At 46.0% G+C, this 18352-nt stretch overlaps 1 protein-coding gene across 1 annotated transcript in view; it reads right to left on the reverse strand.

Annotated features, from left to right (window-relative positions):
• Positions 1-875: 875 nt before the first annotated feature.
• The window catches only part of CFAP58 (cilia and flagella associated protein 58), a 96690-nt gene continuing 79213 nt past the window's right edge, over positions 876-18352 (reverse strand). Inside the window, 4 exon segments of the mRNA XM_083149863.1 lie at positions 876-1009; positions 1012-1064; positions 8460-8593; positions 11100-11219. Of these exon segments, the coding sequence (XP_083005989.1) occupies positions 951-1009; positions 1012-1064; positions 8460-8593; positions 11100-11219 (366 nt within the window). The 3' untranslated portion in view covers positions 876-950.

The raw sequence follows: 18352 nt of genomic DNA on the forward strand, positions 1-18352 counted from the left end.
ATGTCACATGACTTCCCCTCACACACCTGGCCACACCTGCGTATTACCTGACACTCCCAGATAACAGCCGCTCACCATGTAATGATTCCCCAGTGTGTGCAGTCTGTGTGTAGCCCCGGATTTACTCAGCGTCTGTGATAGAATCAGGCTGATCGGGGGCAGAGCTGATGTCACATGACTTCCCCTCACACACCTGGCCACGCCTGCGTATTACCTGACACTCCCAGATAACAGCCGCTCACCATGTAATGATTCCCCAGTGTGCGCAGTCTGTTTTATTCTCCCACCACGCCCTAGTGGATGGTAGGGCATGAAATACTGTGTGTCGGCACATGTCGGCTCAAAAAACAGTGAAAAAACCCATGTCGACCTAATGCTTGTGTCGACTTAAACCCATGTTGACCTAGACCCATGTCGACCTAATGGTGTAGACCCAATGTATGTCTACCATCTTGCTGTAGACCTAATGACCGTATCCCATGTGACGGGACACGGTACACTTAAGACAGTGTCCATGTCGACATATGTCAACATAGACACCCTATGTCAACCTTTCCAATGTCGACCTTTTGACCCCAACGACCATTTGACTGTGGATCTTTGAACCCTAGAGAGAGGGAGGGGTTGGGAGACCGCACCATAAATCGAATGCGAATAATAATTGTCTGTGGTCGTTATGGTCACACCTGACAGGAATCTTATACAAATATCTTTCCTGGCTGGCTAAGCTGCTGTCCCCTGATTTAGAGTTATACAGTATGAACAATAGAGAAAAAAGAAATCAGTTTAGTTAGGACGCACTCCTCATCCACATAGTTTCATTGGACCTTGAGTGTAGACCTAGACACTGTAGATGTAATATACCATAACCGTGGTAAAGAATACAGTTTATTACATTGCACTCGGAACATACACTGATAAATAAGATAGGAAGACATTGCTTATAGGGTTCAGGCTGTGATCTTTGGGACATGGCTGAGTGGAAATCCGCCTCCGGTGAAGCGTGGTCCTTCCTGCGTGGGATATACGCGGCGTCCATATCCGCCATACTTCTCTCCTTCTCCCTAAACGCAGAACCAATGGTGAATTAATAACAATATAAAACTGTAACTGTGGTTCCCAACCCTGGTCCTCGAGTACCCCCAACAGTGCACGTTTTCCAGGTAACCCGGCAGGTGCACTCATTATTCAGGCACATTTAAAAAGATCACAGGTGGAGCTAATTATAGCACTTGTGATTCTGTGTGGAGACCTGGAAAACATGCACTGTTGGGGGTACTTGAGGACCAGGGTTGGGAACCACTGCCCTAGGGCAGCGGTTCTCAAACTGTGGGTCCTGACTGGGGTTGCCACCTCAGTCACCATGGATTCCTGGAGATCCCCCCACCTCATAATAATGCCACCCCCCCTCCCCCGGGAAAGTGGGTGTGGCCTCAAAGTGGGCGTGTCATATTCAGAAACGTGGGCGTTTTGTTACATTATATTCATACATATTTATACACACACACACAAACACACACATGTTCCACATCAGAAACTAGGCGACACGCCAACGGACTTCTATTAAAGTGCAAACAAGTGTTTATTCAAACAGCGCTGTATTATCAACGTTTCAAAGCCCCCTGGGCTTTCTCATCAGGATATACAAACATGAACAACTGTTCTTATGGTGACTTACAGCCTCCTGCACTGTTCTTATGGTGACTTACAGCCTCCTGCACTGTTCTTATGGTGACTTACAGCCTCCTGCACTGTTCTTATGGTGACTCACAGCCTCCTGCACTGTTCTTATGGTGACTCACAGCCTCCTGCACTGTTCTTATGGTGACTCACAGCCTCCTGCACTGTTCTTATGGTGACTAACAGCCTCCTGCACTGTTCTTATGGTGACTTACAGCCTCCTGCACTGTTCTTATGGTGACTTACAGCCTCCTGCACTGTTCTTATGGTGACTTACAGCCTCCTGCACTGTTCTTATGGTGACTAACAGCCTCCTGCACTGTTCTTATGGTGACTTACAGCCTCCTGCACTGTTCTTATGGTGACTTACAGCCTCCTGCACTGTTCTTATGGTGACTTACAGCCTCCTGCACTGTTCTTATGGTGACTAACAGCCTCCTGCACTGTTCTTATGGTGACTAACAGCCTCCTGCACTGTTCTTATGGTCACTAACAGCCTCCTGCACTGTTCTTATGGTCACTAACATCCTCCTGCACTGTTCTTATGGTGACTTACAGCCTCCTGCACCGTTCTTATGGTGACTTACAGCCTCCTGCACTGTTCTTATGGTCACTTACAGCCTCCTGCACCGTTCTTATGGTGACTTACAGCCTCCTGCACCGTTCTTATGGTGACTTACAGCCTCCTGCACCGTTCTTATGGTGACTTACAGCCTCCTGCACTGTTCTTATGGTGACTTACAGCCTCCTGCACTGTTCTTATGGTCACTAACAGCATCCGGCACTGTTCTTATGGTGACTTACAGCCTCCTGCACTGTTCTTATGGTCACTTACATCCTCCTGCACTGTTCTTATGGTGACTTACAGCCTCCGGCACTGTTCTTATGGTGACTAACAGCCTCCTGCACTGTTCTTATGGTGACTAACAGCCTCCTGCACTGTTCTTATGGTCACTAACAGCCTCCTGCACCGTTCTTATGGTGACTAACCGCCTCCTGCACTGTTCTTATGGTCACTAACAGCCTCCTGCACCGTTCTTATGGTGACTTACAGCCTCCTGCACTGTTCTTATGGTCACTAACAGCCTCCTGCACTGTTCTTATGGCGACTAACAGCCTCCTGCACTGTTCTTATGGCGACTAACAGCCTCCTGCACTGTTCTTATGGTCACTTACAGCCTCCTGCACTGTTCTTATGGTCACTAACAGCCTCCTGCACTGTTCTTATGGTGACTAACAGCCTCCTGCACTGTTCTTATGGTGACTAACAGCCTCCTGCACTGTTATTATGGTCACTAACAGCCTCCTGCACTGTTCTTATGGTGACTTACAGCTTTCTGCACTGTTCTCATGGTGACTTACAGCCTCCTGCACTGTTCTTATGGTCACTTACAGCCTCCTGCACTGTTCTTATGGTGACTAACAGCCTCCTGCACTGTTCTTATGGTCACTATCAGCCTCCTGCACTGTTCTTATGGTCACTAACAGCCTCCTGCACTGTTCTTATGGTGACTTACAGCTTTCTGCACTGTTCTTATGGTGACTAACAGCCTCCTGCACTGTTCTTATGGTGACTAACAGCCTCCTGCACTGTTCTTATGGTGACTTACAGCCTCCTGCACTGTTCTTATGGTCACTTACAGCCTCCTGCACTGTTCTTATGGTGACTAACAGCCTCCTGCACTGTTCTTATGGCCACTAACAGCCTCCTGCACTGTTCTTATGGTGACTCACAGCCTCCTGCACTGTTCTTATGGTCACTATCAGCCTCCTGCACTGTTCTCATGGTGACTTACAGCCTCCTGCACTGTTCTTATGGTCACTATCAGCCTCCTGCAATGTACTTATGGTGACTAACATCCTCCTGCACTGTTCTTATGGTCACTAACAGCCTCCTGCACTGTTCTTATGGTCACTAACAGCCTCCTGCACTGTTCTTATGGTGACTTACAGCTTTCTGCACTGTTCTCATGGTGACTTACAGCCTCCTGCACTGTTCTTATGGTGACTAACAGCCTCCTGCACTGTTCTTATGGTGACTAACAGCCTCCTGCACTGTTCTTATGGTCACTATCAGCCTCCTGCACTGTTCTTATGGTCACTAACAGCCTCCTGCACTGTTCTTATGGTGACTTACAGCTTTCTGCACTGTTCTTATGGTGACTAACAGCCTCCTGCACTGTTCTTATGGTGACTAACAGCCTCCTGCACTGTTCTTATGGTGACTTACAGCCTCCTGCACTGTTCTTATGGTCACTTACAGCCTCCTGCACTGTTCTTATGGTGACTAACAGCCTCCTGCACTGTTCTTATGGTCACTATCAGCCTCCTGCACTGTTCTTATGGTCACTAACAGCCTCCTGCACTGTTCTTATGGTGACTTACAGCTTTCTGCACTGTTCTTATGGTGACTAACAGCTTTCTGCACTGTTCTCATGGTGACTTACAGCCTCCTGCACTGTTCTTATGGTGACTAACAGCCTCCTGCACTGTTCTTATGGTCACTTACAGCCTCCGGCACTGTTCTTATGGTGACTAACAGCCTCCTGCACTGTTCTTATGGTGACTAACAGCCTCCTATGCTGTCCTTATTCCACCAAAATCCATCCCATCTTAGTAAATAAACCCCTAAGGGTCACTAACAATGATACGATCAGTAACAGTACACGAAATGTCATAACCAGAACGTGGCCCCGAAGCACCAGCTCTCTGGACGAAATCTGACCCGTCACTACATAAATTTCCTCCACATTCCGTTAAATGAAATCGTTCTGCCTCATATGCCATCACAGTTATCATTGTGCTTCTATGGCTCATTAATCCCAGCTAATTATATATTCTTCTTGTAAGCAGAAGCTTTATTGCTGTAACTGCAGAAAGATTGACGGATTTAATGTTATTATTTCTTTAAACTATGCGCAGCCATCGAGAGGAAAAGACGCGGATATCGGGTGTAACATACTGCAATGATACGCCGGAAGTGTAAACCGGACAGCTGGAATGTGCGGACATTAATGTGGAGTAATGGGGTTTTGGTGTGTCGGCCGCCAAAATTCTCATTGTAGTCAATACTTTTGCACTTTTTTTTTTGTGCCGTTTTGTAGATGTCCCCACGTGGGGCGGCTGATTCTTCTGGCAGTCTCACCTATGTAACACCATTTACAGGGGACCTAGAGGTAGCGTCCGGAACACCATCTATTATGTATTACTAATAATAAAACTAAACATTTACTGTACTACGCTTCCAGTGTGTAACATTTATCTGTTCTGTCTCTTTACACATTTCACTTGTCTTTTTCATTACGTATCGTACATGCATACATAGTTACATACATATCGTACATGCATACATAGTTACATACATATCGTACATGCATATACACTGTGCAAAAGTTTTAGGCAGGTCTGCCCCCCCCCCCCCCCCCAGCCACTGTGCTCTGAGTAAGTGAAGCCAGATGCAGTCTGTGACTGGCAGTGACTATTGTCCACCCTGCCAATCACCACAGGCAGTGTCATTGGGAGGTGTTCCCACCCTCCATGATTCCTCTATGGCAGGGGTTCCCAAACTTTTTGAATCATGGCACCCTAAAGTATCAGCATATTTTTCATGGCACCCCTAGGCCAAAAGTTGTGATTTAAATGTTTTCTTTAGGTCCAGTTATGTTGTGAGAAACATGATTCACTTCTGGTTACCCACATATTCTTAACTGGAAGCCACAAGCACTGATTCGGCCTATTTCATTGACGCCTCCCTTATGATATTACATGATGGATAAGGACCTGCCTGTTTCTTCGCAGTGAGGGCCCCCATTAATCCTGTTAGAATCCCCACCGCTGCCTGCAGACATCATTACTGTACCGCTCTCCAGCACTGGTGGACCTTCTGCTGCAGCCAAATATCTCCTATTGGGAGTCCAGAGAACCTGCCGCCATTGCTCTGCACCCCAGGTCCTACTTTCCCATGCATAGCTGACATGTACTAAGGCTTCTAAAGTGATAAAATGGAGAGTGATAATCCACAAACCCAACAGGTCCTACCTGTAATTTTTCAAACCAAGCCTGTGACAGTTAGGAGCTGATTCTCCAATACTTGATCACTTTTTAAGCTTAGTACATCTGGCCCTCTGAGCGTCTATAGATGCTGTAATAGCGCCTGCTGCCTCTTTAGACGCCATCGTCATTTGGGGTGCAGTATAAAAGACTTTCAGTAATTAGGTCATGTTGTCCTTTTGCACCCGGTGACCATAGTCACACTCCCATTAGTCAATTATTTCCGCGTTTCAGGCAAGACATTGGGGTCACGGGTGGATGTTTGAGGACAGAATGTAGCGGGTTTAACAAAGGATCTTCTCATACAAAGGTAGCAAATAGGAATCCACAGGGAGGCTGTAGAGGCAGGGAATGCGGGTCTCTGGGCTTGGTACCAGCGAAGCAATGGGGACAGCTGGGACGCAGCTGAGCAGGTTTTCAGGAACACAGGGTTGATTACCTGCAAAGCATTAGAGCTACAGGTTTTCAGGAACACTAGAGTTTGAGGTCAGTGAAGCAATGAAGACACCACAGTGCAGGTTTTCGGGAACACTGAGATTTGGTATCAGCATAGCAATGGAGACTGCAGGGACACTGCAGTGTAGGTTTTCAGGATCACTGAGGTTTGGTACCAGTGAAGCAATGGAGACTGCAGGGACACTGTAGTGCAGGTTTTCAGGATCACTTAAGCTTGGTATCAGCATAGCAATAGAGACTGAGGGGGCCCCCACAGTGTAGGTTTTCAGGATCACTGAGGTTTGATGCTAGTGAAGCAATGGAGACTGCTGGGATGCTGCAGTGCAGGTTTTCAGGAACACTGGGGTTTGATGCTAGTGAAGCAATGGAGACTGCTGGGATGCTGCAGTGCAGGTTTTCAGGAACACTGGGGTTTGATGCTAGTGAAGCAATGGAGACTGCCGGGATGCTGCAGTGTAGGAGGAGAGCACACAGTGTTGCAAGTAAGGGGGTACGGCATGGTACGGAGTACCTGTAAGAAATATGTTGCAGGTACGCAGTACCACTTACCCACTGTCAATTCTATTTTTATTTTAAGTCTAAATATAATGCATCCACAGCCCGCCCACCCAGCGTTATGATTGGTGCTGTATGCAGCTACTGCTGATTTAGCCTGTCACACTGACAAGCATCAGCGGCGCCGACAGCATGAAGAGCAGGCTCCACAATTGTAAGCACAAGCTGCCCGGCTCTCCCCCAAGCAAGAGGCAACCCACCCCCAGTCATTCCGTTTCTCATTCACTGTCTCCTGATGCCACGCAACTATTGTCGTTTAGTCACTTCTCTAGCTTTGTGTGACCACGCCCCCTCACGACACATGGCAACGCCCATTTTTGGTGGAGGCTATGAGTACCACCAAGAAAAAAATTCTACTTGCACCACTGAGAGCACAGGACGATGCGGTTTTGTGACAGACCGTTTGTAACTGTGTAAGTGTCGGCCTGTCTACTTTTTACCTGTCCGCCTTTTGACCCTGTCGCCCAAAGCTGCATATTTCCACAAAAACCACAGCTATCGGTCAATTTAAAGAGGGGCTCTCATTTTGTAATCTTGCACCTGATTGGTTACTATAAGGCGAGTGCAAGTTTTATACTGTCAGTCGCGGTAAGTTTCCAGGACTCACAGGCAAAGTAGAACATAGGCTTCTCCTGCAGCACTTATCTCAGCAAGCGCATAAGTAACTGCTATTAGCACTGAGGAGACTACACAGGAAAATCACAGAACAATCACACAGAACGTCCGGCAACATCTGCCGCCTTTGTGCAGAACTGGGGCTAATGTTCCCTGCGTCGTCCTCTCGCAAGACGGAACCGAGAACCTCGTATTGTGCAGAGATGGCAACACACCGGGAGCTGCCGAGAAATACCGGTCATAAAGAGGCAGGAGACAAACAAAGCACATAATAACCTTTCTATAAGCGGATTGGTCGCTATGACCTGGTCGCATATGGTTAACGCTGCGTTCAGTAACCGCTTCATGGTCGGAGGATTTACTCCTTCATGATTTTCGGGATTTGTCTGGAATAACGTGTTCAAGTTGACCTAAATTAGTTTGGTGCTGTTGTCTTAGAGATACAGGAGAACCCTTTGTTGGGTACCGGAAGATATATGTTTAGAGATAAAACATCACAAAGTAATTTATTGAGAAGCTGATTTTTGTATATTTTACACCTTTAGTATAACTCCGATCATTTCCCTCATCTGTGATCAGCGGCTGTAGCTCTTGTGTTGTTGACTGATCAGTTACATAAGCGGAACGTTGAATTTTCAGTTATTTTTTTATATTTATCTTGTGTTATTTGTTGTTTTTAGGTTTTATCAAGTTTAAATCTTTTAACAATAAGTTGACAGGCATATGGTCGACACAAGCAATATGGAACATTTCGACACAGGTTTTTTGTATTTTGTCTTTTCCATAAAAAAAAACCTAAAATGAAATGGCGGCCTTTTTCATGTCGACCATTTCAATATCGACCTATTGCTTGTGTCGGTCTAATGCATGCCAACCTTTTTCATGTGTCCACATTTTGCCTGTCGACTACCGCCCCAAATACCGTCAACCTAATGATGACATACCGTAAGAATATTACTACTATTAATACTCTTGTGGCATTTTTCTATTTACTGTCGCGCTGCGTGCTGATTGGTTGAGCCAAGTCCATATGCAGACCCGGAGACAGGTTATGATTGGCCGGTACATAGCGTGGCCGTATTACATGGAATAGAAGCACCCACCTGGCCTGCTGCTCTTTGCGCTTCTGCGTGAGGTATTTCTTCTTGACATTCTGCAGCTCGTTGGCCAGTCTCTCCACCTCGTACTTGTATTCCTGGCTCTGGGACTCGTACATGTTCAGTTCCGATGAGAGAGCCTGAAAGGAGAGAAGCCGCAGTCATCCCAATGGGAATTCTGGAGCGGGGCCTATTTATCCAGCCGCAGGCCAGGGGGAGACAGTGGTTACCCTGTGGTGTAGCAAGCAGGCTGTATAACAACCACCAACGCCGCAGGTCCCGCTCGCACCTCAGCAGTTATACAACGCAGTAACAATATATAATCCGGTGCTGGGTATTTACAGCTGGGGCTCATCCAGAGCCTTCCCCTTAATTCTACGATACATACTGAACTAGGCCCCATATCTCATATACGCAATAAAGATACAAAATGGAGCAGCAAATAAAAGCACCAATCATTGTCAGCGAAGCACTCATATGCAGCCAATCACAAGTGGCTTCTCCGAGCAAGCAACCACCACCCTCGCCTGTACCCGCTCCTGACCAACAATAGGCCGGCACCATATGGTTCACATGGACAAGCTCAACATAGACAAAAGGTTGACACAAGCGAAGGTAGCCGTCGGTTATAGTCGACACATGAAATAGTTGACAAGGGTTTTTCGCTATCTTTTTTCATTATTTTGGATTTTTCACCCTTTACCATCCACATGAACTGGGAAGGGGAAAGTGCGCAGATTGCATTGGAGTGACCCCAAGGATAGAGAGTAACTCAATGGGGGATCTCGTTCTCAGATATCAACAAATATTTATTGAAAAAGTCATGTTGACCGTTTTACGTGTCAACCTTTTCCTCAATCAATTGATTGACACTCAGGTGGGGGAAAGGGCGGGGTAATACTGGGTAAGAGAAAACACATGGTTTGGTGACACCAGTAACCAGATCTAGGTACCGGCATAAGCCAGAAAGCCCAGAGCAGCACACCAGAGAGGAAACTAAAGTGTTAGTAATAGTGACAGTAAGTGTAAGAGGCCAGAGCTATATACAAAAGTGCTGAATGGAATTAGTGTTCGTGACCCCCACACCTAGATGTAGCAATAGGGACCACCAATACTCAGAGAAGCCTGGACAGACGGCTTGGGGGCTTACCCATGTATCTGCCTATATATGTAACCAAGATTTCTGAATTCTGCTACCATGTGGTCTGGTTACTGATATCAGTCAGTGCGTCAGGAGAACAAAGTGTGACAGGTCATAGGATGACATTGTTACACTTGAGATTCTTAGTCAGAAAACGTCCAAATTCGCACTTTTTCCAGAAATCCCACATGTAATAGGCCTAAGTGTAATTGTCGGATCAACAATTGTTTCAGAGTACACACCGGAGGGTGGGCAACTTAAGTAAAGCAAACCGCGGGGGGCGGAGCGGCGCAGGCGTCACATCTATGGGCTATATAAGGGCCTGCAATAATTCTAGTACCATTTATTAGACATACTGTGAGCACGTTCTGTACAAGAGACACTTCCAGAGGCGCATAACATAATAAGTAATAAATGATACAGTACTTATAGGCTTCCTATGTGTGAGATGTCCCTCTTCTTATTGGAGGAGTATTCCGTGAATAGTAGCTTCTAGTGCTGATTTCTCAATTGGTGTATATTATATCAAATACAATGAAATAAACGTATAATTAGTGAAAAGTTCATCTATACAAATATTCAGGTCAAGGTAAAATGAATGTGACGGGCGTACCCAACCCACTCTCAGGTGACGTGTTTTACAGCATAGATTGGTTTTCTAGTGTGATGCGGTGCTCTTCATGGACCAAGATGTGATGTAATACTTTTAAAGTGTGCTCGAGGGTATGTGAAATAATAAATAGTGTGTGGATTTGTATCTATAACGATGGTGGATATGGTAAGTAGCTGTACTCAGTGAGGTACGTGGTGTCAAGACAAATACTTCCCATATCCACCTTCATTCCATCAAACCAATATATGCTGTAAAATACATCACCTGAGAGTGAGTTGGGTACGCCCGTCACCTTCATTTCACCTTGGCCTGAATTTGTGTATAGATGAACTTTTCACTAATTATACGTTTATTTCATTTTATTTTATATTATATACACATTGAGAAATCACCACCTGAATACTCCTCCATTAAGAAGAGGGATATCTCACACATAGGAAGCCTATAAGGACTGTATCATTGAATTATTGGTATTTGTGTATTAGCAGGGCGCCCGGCTACACCTACGCTGACAATGTACCTTAGGCTAGCCCTGTGTCGAAATGTTCCATGAACAAGTTACGTAAACTACGTATGCAAACTACGTAATAGGCGCCCTGCTAATACACAAGTACCAAATTATTTATTATTATGTTATGCGCCTCCTGAAGAGTCTCTTCCAATCCCCCTTTTCTGAATTGTTACTGTAAGGTGTTTGTGACACCTAGGAAGGACTCATTTCTGAGGCTGCATCGCGCCAACGGAACACTGTTGTACAGTAACAGGTAATCTGGTTATGCCCCATAACCAGGGCATACGGGTGGGTACTTACCTTCAGCTGCCTGGTCTTTTCCCGTAGGGTGCGCTGGTACAGTAACAGGTAATCTGGGTGGGTATACGGGTGGGTACTTACCTTCAGCTGCTTGGTCTTTTCCCGTAGGGTGCGCTGGTACAGCTGAAGCTGCTCAGCGGCCTCGGGGCCCGGCTGCCGCGCCAGAATGTGTTTCAGCTCCACATACAGCTTCTCTTTTTCCTGCAAAACACAATGAGCAGAAAACATTATGGCTGCAACCCTAGGCATGGGTAAAATATATCACACTGCCCCCCTGGTGCCGACACAGGAGCCCCGTCGGCTAGTTTATATAGCTGCTTTTCCTGGGGCTCCCGCGAACCAGTGATGGCAATCACATAATGGAACAGTATCAACACAGAGGGTTTGACGCCAATGCGTTTTCTCTTACTATCAATGGTGAGCTGGCGATGCTTGCTAACCATCGATGGTTTTATTCCGATACTCGGAGCTGCATTCACAGCTGTGCAACAACAACAAAGGCACACCCACTGAAGCTACCGATGTTGCTGATGCTTAAACATCGATGTTTTATGCCCAGGGCCAGATTAAAAATGGGGTGGTGCCCAGCCGGCCACACAGTTGACCATAAGAATAAAAACTGTATTTCTATTGGATCATAATATTATACAAATTCTATAGCTTTACATATTAAGGGAGACGTTATGGAGGATCGTGTACGGGGAGTACATGCCGGCACTGGCCACTCCCACACAGCACTGGCCACTCCCACACAGCACTGGCCACTCCCACACAGCACTGGCCCAATCAGCTGTAATGAATCCCACACTGCATCTACGGAAATATCTGTATACTGGGGGCCACAGTGCGCCCCCTGTTGAGACTAAAACTTATGTCGACCTTCCCGTTATCAACATAATGTTTGTGTCGACATCCTGACCTTGTCGACCTTAGGCTTTTTCACCTTTTTAATGTGTCGCCCTGTGGACCTTTAGTGTTTGGCCTATGAAGTATCTTCTAGGAATACGCGGACGTCTTCTCTGGGAATCACTGACCACAAGGCACTAAGATTGTGTTGTTGTGGAGGCAGCTACACCTGCGCCTGTTGGGGGCTGCGACATATGGAAATGCTGGTACCAGGTCCTTCCTTGGTGTACATCCGTGCACCTGCGTCTGTTGGCGCTGAGATACCATCCTTATATGCCAACATCCACAGTTACACCAGCACTTTGGGGTGCGACCTCCTAAGTGAGCGGTAGGGCATCTGTGTGCCACCCAAAACATACCAATAACCATCTGGGAATGTCCATCACTATTCCAAACATCTCTGATATAGGGGCAGATGTATTAAGCCTTAACAAGAGATAAATGCAAGGGTGATAAGGAGAGATAAACGTCCAACCAATCAGCACCTTACTGACTTTTTTCAAACACAGGCTGTAACATGGCAGTTAGCAGGTGATTGGCTGGACGTTTATCTCTCCTTATCTCCCTTGGATTTATCTCTTGTTAAAGCTTAATACATTTGCCTCATAATGCTCTAAGATCACAACAGCGCCAATATTATGTGTAACGCATGCGCTGTGGGAGTGGTCAGGGAATGTCACGCACACAAAGTAGCAGAAATGTCGGTACTTGTTTCCTATCTGGGCGCCCATCGCGGGGATCGCGGGCATCGCGGCCAGTACATTAACGGTCGCGACGCGATGCCCGCGATCCCCGCGATTTCCCATAGGGTTCAATGTTAAATTTAGTGCTGGCCGCGATTTTACATTCAATGCTTCAATGGCCGCGATTTGGCCATAGGAATCAATGTTAAATGGGCCTTTTCATACCCCCACTATCCATGTCACCATGGAGTTGAGAATATAATAGTGTGGCGAGCGCAGCGAGCCACCGAGCCCGAAGCGCGGCGAGCGCAGCGAGCCCCGCGAGGGGACGCGGATACCTGTGAAGCCCGCGATGGGCTGCGTTTACCTGTGAAGGTATCCGCGGACCCTCGCGGGGCTCGTGCGCTCGCCACGCTTCGGGCTCGGTGGCTCGCCACACTATTCTATTCTCAACTCCATGCTGACATGGATAGTGGGGGAATGAAAAGGCCCATTTAACATTGATTCCTATGGCCAAATCGCGGCCATTGAAGCATTGAATGTAAAATCGCGGGCAGCACTAAATTTAACATTGAACCCTATGGGAAATCGTGGGGATCGCGGGCATCGCGTCGCGGCCGTTAATGTACTGGCCGCGATGCCCGCGATCCCCGCGATTTCTTTACCCGCGACGCCCGCGATGGAGATCGTGGGCGCCCAGTTAGGAAACAAGTACCGAAATGTCTCAATATTTGATTATCGGCCTTGTGTGAGGTTACAATGGGATAACAGTATCCGGCTTTGTGAATTGATGTGCTCGATGTAAAAATGATGTGTACGGCTCCCAAGCAAATAATGCCCAAATCTCATCGGAACCCGCTCAACATTGAATGATTTTTACACTTGACAGCAGTCAGCGCAGCCGCCGTGTAGCCCAGGGCTTAGTGTGATGAATCCAGGGACATCCGGGCTGCTGCTGATGTCACAAACCCTCCAGTGACAGCTTTGGCACGCCTACGTTTTCTCAGACACGCCAAGCATTTTTTTGACACGCCCAAAAAACGGTTGGTTAGCATCCGCCCACTTCCTGTCAATCAGCTTGTGAACAATCAGTGAACAGAAAAGTTTGCCGGACTTGATAGCAGCCGGGCATCGCGAACTGCGGCCCATACGCAAGCGCTGTGCAATGAGGTCCGAATCAGGCCCAATAATAAAAGCCTTATTCTGCATTCTGGTTCCCTTACTGTAAGGCATTTATTTACTAAGACGGAAGGTCTATTTAAGAAGGCATGTTGTCAATAGCAACCAATCAGAATCTATTTATTAATTTAGCACCTTTTAGTAGATAATATAATCTGATTGGTGGCCCATAGCAACATCTCATTTTAAATATAACTCCCACCTTGGTAAGTAACCCCCTAAGTCTCTCCTCTATAGACTCTGTGATGTTATTTTGTTTCCCAGAACATTTTTTTTTTTTGGACAAATCTGTAAAACTTTGCAGAACTTAGAGATGGAGACAGGAGACAGAGCGAGCATGACCGACGCTAATAAAGAGGTTAAGAAGAGACTTGTCCTCAGAGCGAGACACTGCTGACAGAACGTTCCACAAATGGTACATCACTCCCCTCCCCGCACCAGACAAAACATGAGGCTTATTTGCGGTCTGTTTGGGCTCGATGATACATTCTGCCAATGTGAGGAATGAAGAAAGGAAACAGAGCTTTAACAGAAGCCATGCTCTGCTCTCACAGCCTGAAAGGACACAAAGAAATAGTTTTGTATCTACAAGGTGCTGGCTGCTGACTCCAGAATCCTCGCCAGCAGTTCCATTACAGCCAAGACAAAGACTCTCGCTGGGAACAAGCGCCGCAGTCTGTGCTTCTTGCTGGAAATGTGTATTAATGAGACGCAGCCCTTCAGGTGAATGCTACACTACAGTTCCAAAATTTGGGGTCACTTAGATATTTCCTTATTACAAAAAAAAAAAAAAAAGCACTGTGTTTTCAATGAAGATAACAGTCAGTAAATGAATCAGAAATAGACTCTATACATTGTTACTGTGTTAAATGACTATACTAGCTGCAAACGTCTGGATATTAGAGGAATATCTACATCGGTATAGAGGCCCATTTCCAGCAACCATCAATCCTGTGTTCTAATGGTACATTGTGTTTGCTAATCGCGTTAGAAGACTAATGGATGATTAGAAAAACCTTGTAAAACCTTGTGCAGTTATGTTAGCACACCTGAAAATGGGTTTGTTCCTTAGAAAAGCTATACAACTGGCCTTCCTTTGAGCTGGTTGAGTATCTGGACCATCACATTTGTGGGTTTGATTATACTTTCATGTGAAACTCGACAGTCTATTCTATTGGAAATGAAGGCTATTCCATGCTATAAATTGCCAAGAAACTGAACATTTCCTACAAAGATGTGTACTACTCCCTTCAGAGAACAGCACAAACAGGCTCTAACCAGAGTAGAAATAGAAGTGGGAGGCCCCGGAGCACAACGGAGTAAGAAGCCAAGTACATTAGAGTCTCTAGTATGAGATAGACACCTCACAGGTCCTCAACTGGCAGCTTCATTAAATAGTACCTGCAAAAAGCCACTGTCACAGTTTACAGCTGTGCTAACGTAATTGCACAAGAGTTTTCTAATCATCCATTAGTCTTCTCACACAATATATTATCTATACTGTATAATAATTCTGTATGGTCTGTCCCATCTGCCACATGCATGCTATCCAAAGTCTCCCACTGCTAATGAAGTTGACAACAGGCATGTCCAACCTATGGCCCTCCAGCTGTTGTGAAACTACACATCCCAGCATGCCTTGCCAGAGTTTTAGCATTCCCTAATAGCAAAACTGTGGCAAGGCATGATGGGACTTGCAGTTTACCAACAGCTGGAGGGCCATAGATTGGATATGCCTGCTTTACAGGGGTACAGGGGTTCCCAAAAGTGGTTTGGGAACCACTGAGTTAATCAATAATTGTAGACAGTGTGCTTCTACATTTAGGAAATATTGGGCAAAAAAAACAATACTGTAACCTGTACATGTAATAACATGAAGGGTTAAAACAGACAAGTGTCCTACAAGAGAGAACACTGTCATAACAAAGAGGCCCCACAGTGAAAATTTTTAAGCCACAGCGCCACCTACTGCTCCTTCAGTGTAGCTTATTAAGCAAAGCTCATCCTGCAGCTGTTAATATACTCCAACAGTTTGTCTAGATCAGTGGTCTCCAACCTTAATAGGGCGTGAGCTACTCGAGACAAAATAAACCTCCTAAAGAACTAAATAAAAAAAAAGCTGCTCAATAACCAACAAATGTCCCTTAAACATTATGTTACCCTCCACAACGCCACTGATACTATGGGTATTTTCCTTGCACAGAAACAAAATAACTCACTCAAATCTAATTTTCTCTGCACATGTTACATCTGCCCCCCTGCAGTGCAGTATGGTTTTGTCCATCTAAGAAGGATTTTGTCAGAAAGAGTGAACTAGAATAAGGCCCTATGCCACACACCATAATGCCGCTGCACAATATGCTACACACTGTAATGCCCCTGACACTATGCCGCACCCCATAACGCCCCTGCACAAGATGCTACACACTGTAATGCCCCTAACACCTTATGCCACCCACCACAATGCCCCTGACACATTATGCCACAGACACATAATGCATACCTCCTGCTTTGTGAGCTGCTGGCTATGCCCCCAGCCCCTCTGCCTGCCTGAATAGACGATGTGTACATGCTCAGCAGAGCAGCGGCACACAAGGGGGACTCCCAACTGCCCCCCCACTGCAGGATACTGCCAGCCCTGATTGGGAAGCAGAAGTGTCCCATGAAAATCGAGACAGTTGGGAGGTATGCATTGTGCCACACACCAAAATGCCCAAAACATTATGCCACACACTGCAATGCCCCTAACAAAATATGCTTCACATAATGTCCCACAGTAAGGCTTCTAATAAATTGTAAATTACATTCTCATTGCCAGGGTTGCAATGCTCATTGCCAGGGGCCAATGCTCATTGCCAAGGGGTCAATGCTCGCCGATTGCACGATGCCATCGCCTTCCCCTGCGCCTTCCCTGTCAGAGGTCTGACAGGGAGCACAGCGCTGCAGCGTTACCTTAAAAGTGCCGGGAGAGCATAGCGCTGTGCTCCCTGTCAGACATTAGAGGTCGGAGGAGAGCGGGGGACGGCTCCAAGGAGGAGTCCACTGCTCTATACATTCTGAGCTTGCCATAAGTAGGCAGTTAGTAACTGTGCCGACAGGGTCTCCCTGCCATGATTAAGATTAAATGCGTACGAAGTTATGGTATAACACATCTACAGTGTCTAGGTCTACAATCATACGGTCCACCACTAATGGTCAGCAGTCACAAAGGTGACAGGGTACAAAGGTCGACAGGGTCCAAATGTCGACAGGGTTAAAAGGTCAACCTAAAAAAGGTTGACATGGTCAAAAGGTCAACATCAAAAAAGTAAACATGGAAAAAAGGTCAACATGAGTTTTTTAAAATGTTTTTAGGGTGTCTATGTCGACATAGGCCGACATGGACACTGTCTAAGTGTACTGCATCCCCTCACATGGCTCGCTGCGCTCAGCACACTATTATATTCTCCCTCCGCGCCCTAGTGGATGGTAGGGCATGAAATATCGCCTGTCGATGCATGTCGGCTGAAAATCTAGTAAAAAAAATGCATGTCGACATTTTCCATGTCGACCTTTAAACCCTGATGACCATAGGAGTGTCTACCTTGAGTCATTCTGTGATCAGTCCGGATACCGGGTATGAATGAGGACATTCGTACCCATTTGATCTTAGTAAATTTCCTCTGATGTCGGGATTCTCTTCCGACTGGCGACATCGCATCTGCCAGTCATCTGCATGTCGGGATTCTCTTCTGACTGGCGACATCGCATCTGGCAGTCATCTGTATGTGTTTCATCTAATTAATTCACTGACTTCTTGAGTTATATCTACTAAAGGTCGATGTACCATTGATCTTCATCAATGTTGGGATTCCAGTGCTAAAACACACACTAACCAACATTGGAGATTTTTTTTTAACCGATCTGAAATCAACCAAAACCGGCCTTTAGTGAATACGCCCCCTAGTCTTCCCTTAGGACCCATTACAGAGCGTGTAGAGCCAGCAGGACCTCTTGAGAGCAAACTTTTACAGTTTGCGAAAATAAAAATGCCGTTATACGCAAACCATATATTTTTTTTACGCTGCTTTTTTCCCCCCCAAGGTCCCTTTAAAAAAAAAAAAAAATGTTATCCCATATCCCGTGTATTCTGTGACAGTGGCAGGGAGAATGGCATTATGGTGGCATCACACTGAGCAGCACAATTGTTGGAATCTACAAAACAGTCGGGCCCCCGGAGAGTGGTATTTGGAGCCCGCACAGACGGAATGCAGCTTTCTGCTTATTTATCATATTTATCATGCAATATCCAGCCTTAATGATGGCCAGGTATTAGGATTTCTTTGTGAACAGTCTCCCGTTCTGCCATTTAGCCACCAATACAATGGCTGAGTCCATTAATCTGTTTTTTAAAAAAGAGTGAAAATATTTGCAGGATGAGTTTATAATATAATGTTGTTTTTGCCATTCATTCGTTCTTTTCGATATCTTATTATGGAGTAAAATGCCTGGCGGCAATGGGGCTGATTATATATTTATATACAGCACAATGACAGTAAAAAGAGTTTGGGGTGTGAGAATGAGCAG

This window comes from Crinia signifera, chromosome 6 (assembly GCF_055691185.1).
Source record: "Crinia signifera chromosome 6, ASM5569118v1, whole genome shotgun sequence".
NCBI lineage: Eukaryota > Metazoa > Chordata > Amphibia > Anura > Myobatrachidae > Crinia > Crinia signifera.